Below are 5,849 nucleotides of genomic sequence, written 5' to 3'. Positions count from 1 at the left end.
AGGAGAGCCCTGGGGGTTTGGGTCTGGTGGTTCTTTTTTTCCCCTGGGGTCTCTGCGAATGGGCTGGGCTGGATGCTGAGGCAGAAGGTCTGGGTGAACACGCCTTGCTGAGAGGGTTACTGTGCTCGTCACGTCCTCGCTCTGTGTTCAGTAGGATGGTTTCCATCGTTCTCGAGGTGGCCTGCAGCTTTGTTGCCTGGCTGTTTCTGTACGCCTGCTTCTGCTGCCGGAACAAGAACCGTTCCTACGAGTGGAGCTGCCGCCTGGTCACTCTGCTGCATGGGGTGGTTGTCACCTGCCTCTCGGGTTACGTTGCTGTCTTGGATGGCTCCTGGACTCTGACCAATGCAGGTATGTTTGGAGTCTCACCCTGACACATGTCCTTGTCATGCAGCGTGGGCGCCTCTGGTTCTGTTACAGGTGGAGTGGGGGCCTTGTCCGTCTGTTCTCTTATATGAATGTTTTTGGGGCAGGATTTTGTTTAACTCCCCTGCTGCTTCTCCAGCTCTTGCAGCTTCTTATCGTTAATTTTTTTATTCTTTGTTTTGTTTTATCTATGTACATATTGAAAATTTTCAGGTTGGCAGCTTGAGTTTATTGCAGCATTAGGTGTAGCACAGTGTTGAGAAAGACTAAGTGCTCTTCACATCTCTAAGGGTGCAATAACTCCTGGCATTTGGCTGTGGGGTTTTGTTTGCTGTTTTCTGTCATTAAATCTGAAATACTTCTGCTGATGGGGGTCGGGCTTTCCATCGCTGTTTTCTAAAAGGGTGGAGGGAAAAAGAGAAACCCAAGTGTAGCAGGATGGGATGGCTTGCCTGGGTCTGCTGGGCAGGCAGAAGTGTGAAGGGACAGCGGAACCAGACATCCAAGCTAGCAGCCTGGCACTTGGCTCACAGGATAAGGCTGGAAACTAAGGAGGAAAGAGTCATACAACCTGCATTGCTCCATATTGTAGAAGAATGTCTTATTTAAGATGCCAGTCTTACGTACATCTTTCATTTCAGGTTCACCAAACACATCTCTGCAGATCCACGTGCTGTCCCTGACCTTGGGTTACTTTATCTTTGACCTGGGCTGGTGCCTATATTTCCAGACAGAGGGAGACCTAATGCTGTTCCATCACACACTGAGCATCTGTGGCATGATCATGGTGCTGGGGCTCGGGAAGTCTGCTACAGAAGTCAATGCTGTTATTTTTGTTAGCGAGATCACCAACCCACTGCTCCAGACCCGCTGGTTTCTGCGGGAAATGGGGTGTTACCACACTTTCCTGGGAGAAGTGGTGGATTTCTTCTTTGTGTTCCTCTTCCTGGTGCTGCGAATCGGGGGAGGAGCTTTGATCATGTACGCGATGGTGACATCCCCTGATCCCATCTGGCTGCTCAAGGCTGGAGGCTTGGCCATGTACCTTGTATCTTTGGGATTCATGGTTGAAATCTGCCACTTTGTCAGGAGGAAAATATTGAAAAAATACCATTCCTGGACAAGCCTGAGGAGTACTAATGCACCTGTGAAAACTAATGGGCACTTGACAGCTCATTAACAGGTCATGGATGACAATCCCTTGGGCTTGGGTCCTGGCTACTGAAGCCTATTCCTGTGAAAAGAACTCCTGAAAGTGATGTGGAATTGACTTTCTGGTGCTGGACCGCTACCCCTGGAGGAGATGAATCAGTGCTAGGGACACGGGAAAGCTGACAGAAGAGGGATTTGTGTGGAAATCTGAGGAGCGTGGCACATCTACTGAACTCTGATTCCCAGACTTCTCCAGCAATGGTACAGTCTCAAGGAGGGTGGCAATGCCAGACCTGTTCAGCCTGCAACCAATAATGGCACAGTCCGTATGTTCTGTAATCATTGGGAGGTAGCATTATTTTACAGTGTAGAGCCAGAAAAATCAAATCTGAAAAAAACATCTTCCTGCAAGTGGGACCGGGTAGGGTGTGACCTAGCAAAGATTTACTGAGCCTCACTCTCCCTTAATCCCCAAGTGTTGGACAACACTTCACTAAGTACTTGGATGAAAGCCTCTGAACAAGACTCAGGTGCTTGCAGTGGTATAGTAGAGTTGTCCTTTGAGTGTGTGAAGTGATGGTACTTAAGGTGAGGCAATGTTTTACCTCATTGTTTTTAATGACACATTTTTTTTTTTAAATACTTGCATTCAAGCAGATACTGATCTTAGAGCAGTGTGACTTCACTGGGATTGGCTCAGGCCCTTGCAAACTCCCTTGCAAACGAGTCAAGAGTTAGACTTGTGCCAATAGACTCCAAAAGCAGGTGTTCACCTAGCCTTGGATTGCTTTAAAAAAAAATAAGGCATTTTGTGGTTGAGATGATAGAGAAGAGCCCTCTTTGGATACTCTTTCTGTTCTGGGGTTGGCTCATTTACAAGCCACTTAAGTAACTTAAAACGAGTCTAAGTGACTATATTTTCAGGGGTGACAGTAATGTTTAGGCAGATCCCAGTGTAACATCTGCTCCATACCAGCAGGTCTCGGAGTATGGACCAGTTCTCTTGTTTTCTTTACCCCTCAGAATTGTGTTCTGACATTTCCCCCAGGGTTTTAATGTGAATTTCCCTCTAAGGCTGTAGTTCAGATTTACTCTCCCATAATAGGCTTGCTTACAGCTGTGGAACAAATGGCCTGGTGTTGCCCTCAGGCTTAGCAAGGCTGGTGGCCTTTCCTTCCTGCTTTCGAAGACTTTGTGTAGAAGAGATCTTTTCCTGGAGCTAAAGAGCCCCTGAAACAGTCTGTGTGGCTTTTACTCAAGTGAGGTGTCACCCCAGCTGCAGAGGGGAGCAGTTGGAAGGCAGCTGGCTGTGGATGCAGCCGTACTAGCTCCTCCATGCCTCTTATCTCACCAACTTTGGCACCGTTCAGGGCAGATAGCTGCCTTGGCTGGGGTTAGAGTAAGGTGTCTGGAGAGATTAAAAAAATGACATGAAATAACCTAACTTTTGACATGCCCTCTGAATGCACCGCAGCTATGAATCCAGGCAAGTTGTTTTTCTAAACATGTTAGCCTCCTAAGAGCCTTGCACTCCTGATCGCTTGCCAGCATGGTTCTGGGGGCCTGGCCTTGTGAGGTATAAACCCTTGCCAGAGTCACTGTGCTCTTCTGAAAAATCCTATGAGTGATGAGACCTCTAATAAAGTTTATGTCCTCTTTTTAAAAAGAAACAATTGATGTAATGTTCTTTTGTTCTGGATCTTAAGGAGGCAACTGAAGTTAATGCTGAGGAACACAGGCTTGAGGGTAGCCTAAGCATGCTAAGTAGTCACTGACAAAGCTCTGGCTCATGCCCTTCATGCAGTTCAGGAAGGATTGAGCTGCTGGGGAAACAAGCACAGACTGAGCCATGTGCTCTGGAGCTCAGGCTTGAGGTGTGAAGGATAGATGAGGGTCAGCTGAACCTCAGATTTGTGACTAATGTACCCATAACCTGCCTTGCCAATGAGTCATGGTCAGTAGGGCAGGGAACATAAAAATGGGCCATTAAACTGAGGTGTTTGCTTTTGATGGACTCAAGGTCATGGGGTAACTGTGAAATTATGGTCATGGCCTACATCCCAGGTTGCCTTTTTTCTTCACAGCACCAATGCCTTTCTGTTGCTGCATTTCATCCTAGGAATGACCAACGCAGAAGGCTTGGGTTGCGAGGTGGTTTGTCTGCACTGTCTTGGGAGAAGCAATAGAGAGCATGAGAACACCTTTGGTGTTACGAGATGTCCTAAGCCGCTGCTGTATGGCTGTTTCCAGCTGAGAACCTGCTACTGCTGGGCCAGGACTCTGCTGTCTGAAGTGCAGGCAGGCCTGGGCTTGGCTTCCAACAAGAAAACTCTCTTCCTTCTGCTGAGGGATAGTAACCCAGTGCACCCTGCTTGCTTGCATGCAAAACCGAACTGATAGCAGTTACCCTGTGAGATTGAAACAAAGTGAGTGCCCTCAGGTGATCATGCACCACATCTCATCTCAGGATGGTTTTTGTGTTAAATCCTCTAACGTGATGCTAGAAAAGCACCTGGCTCCATCCTCAGTATCCCATTGCATTTCTTATTTGGTAATGCTTCAAAGAATGTGATTTTTTTTTAATATAGGTGCCTGACTTTTATCTGTCCAATATCCTTGAGGGCTTTTACAGTCACAAGAAATGAGCATCAGCCTAGGCTATGGAACTGCTGTGGTTTTCCAGTTCTTGTATCTTTCCAGTTTATTTTTGGACAAGATGTTTCCTGGTGTTGGCAAGCTAATATCTTCTGTGACCCATCCGTGTTGTAAGCCCTCGTTAGCATAGGTACAGAAAGAAGACAAGAAGAAAGAGTGTACTGCTGAGGGAGGCTGTAGCTATACTAAAATGGGTACAGCGTGCAAATAACTGTTAGCAGAAGTTCCTGTCCTGGTCAGTTTTGCTGATTGCTATTCATCTGCAGACAAACTGAGCCACTGCAACTCAGCCTGCCTATTTAAATGGCTGACTCCGGACAAAGCTAACAAGAAAATGAGCACATAAGCTGCACCTAACTTCTGGTACAATCCACTGGGAAATGATTTAACTGGCTACCTCGCATCTCACTAAATTCAAATTTTGCACATTGTATGATCTAGAAGAAAAAAACCCACAATTCCTTCTCTATATCCTACCTTGGGCATTAAATGGTCCTTGCCTTGTTAGGACTTTCAGAGTGCTCTTCTGTGACCATCTCCATTTTCTTCCTGGCGGCTCGGTTTCTGTGCTGCGAGCCAACATCAGCCCTATAGCTTTCTGTCTGTCACCACTGTTCTGTACCATAAGCTCAATATTAGAAAAGCTCCATCTCTGTTGTTATTGAGGCTATTTGAGGGGACCTAGGGGCCTGGTCCAGCAAAGGTGGAGGAAAGCAAGGTGAGACCTAAGATTTGTCAGAGAGGCAAATGCGCTATTAATGCTAGTGAGGATGTTGTTCTGAAACAGCTGAAGGAAGAGCCTCTTGTAGCAATAGGAACCTGTGCCTGGCCTGAACTGGAAAAGTAAGAGATATCCAGTGGAAAACAGGCTTATTACAAGTGCTGTAACAGGCAGGACAAGCCACTCCTACCAACTGTATTTCAAAAGGTGAAACTTGACAGGATGAAGGGAGAAAACCCACCTGTTTCTGGGCGTGAGAGATTTTTTGATTGCAACTTACAAAAGGAGTAAGTGTGTTGGTTGAAGGAACGTTTTTGTAAGCTACTTCAGGTGTCCTGCATAAGCCCTGGGTTTTGCTACTCTGTGGCTGTAGGTGAAGAGAGGAAGGATGTGGTTTAGCACTGAATGCTTGTAGTGAGAGGAAATTTCTGGGCTTTGTAACTGCTGCGTAAGCGCTGGATGAGAGGGTATGTTTAGGGCAGGGCTGTGTGCTTTCCCAGCCTGCTGAAGCTGCACGCTCCGGGCTGTACGTCGCCTTCCAGCTGCTGCTATACTGACGCAGTTTTGCAAGTGCTGTAGAAGAGTGGGTTCACATCAGGCGCTGCCTGGGTGTGAGTCAAGCGAGCCCGAGTCGGCGTGCGGCCGTGCCTGTTACCTCTGGGACGCGCGAGATGACTGAAGCGGGTGGTGGGTGCCAGGGCCTAACTTCCCGTGCCCGCAGGCTAAAGCCATGCTGCGCGTGTGCCCAGCGGGATCGTGCCCTGCCTCTTCTGCAAGCGACAACCTGCCCGGCGTTGAGCCGCCGCCCTCCCGCCAGAGAGGCCCCCAAGCCTGCGAGCTGGAGCAGTCGGGGCCAGCACCGAAGATCACCAGGCTCTTGGCTGGGTTGCGGACGGATGCGCAACAGAGCTGCGAAGGGCCTGCGGGACGGGGCCCCTTCCCTCCGGGAGCGGGC

The 5,849-nt window shown here is 48.3% G+C and overlaps 1 protein-coding gene across 1 annotated transcript; it reads left to right on the top strand.

Annotated features, from left to right (window-relative positions):
- Window positions 1-155: 155 nt before the first annotated feature.
- On the top strand, window positions 156-1,546 carry LOC104615550 (transmembrane protein 136-like). The gene is made up of 2 exons (XM_010289545.1): window positions 156-351; window positions 1,008-1,546. Exons 1-2 carry the CDS (start codon window positions 156-158, stop codon window positions 1,544-1,546), a joined length of 735 nt encoding a protein of 244 aa, XP_010287847.1.
- The last annotated feature ends 4,303 nt before the right edge of the window (window positions 1,547-5,849 follow it).

The sequence above is a fragment of the Phaethon lepturus genome, unplaced genomic scaffold (genome assembly GCF_000687285.1).
Source record: "Phaethon lepturus isolate BGI_N335 unplaced genomic scaffold, ASM68728v1 scaffold19126, whole genome shotgun sequence".
NCBI lineage: Eukaryota > Metazoa > Chordata > Aves > Phaethontiformes > Phaethontidae > Phaethon > Phaethon lepturus.
This window is presented reverse-complemented; position numbering and strand designations above follow the sequence as displayed.

What these genes read in the sequence shown, in the direction of transcription:
- LOC104615550 (XM_010289545.1), top strand. Translation starts at nt 156, where the DNA reads ATGGTTTCCATCGTTCTCGAGGTGGCCTGCAGCTTTGTTGCCTGGCTG. An exon ending in CTGGACTCTGACCAATGCAG is followed by an intron (nt 352 to 1,007) that starts GTATGTTTGGAG and finishes CTTTCATTTCAG; the next exon opens with GTTCACCAAACACATCTCTG.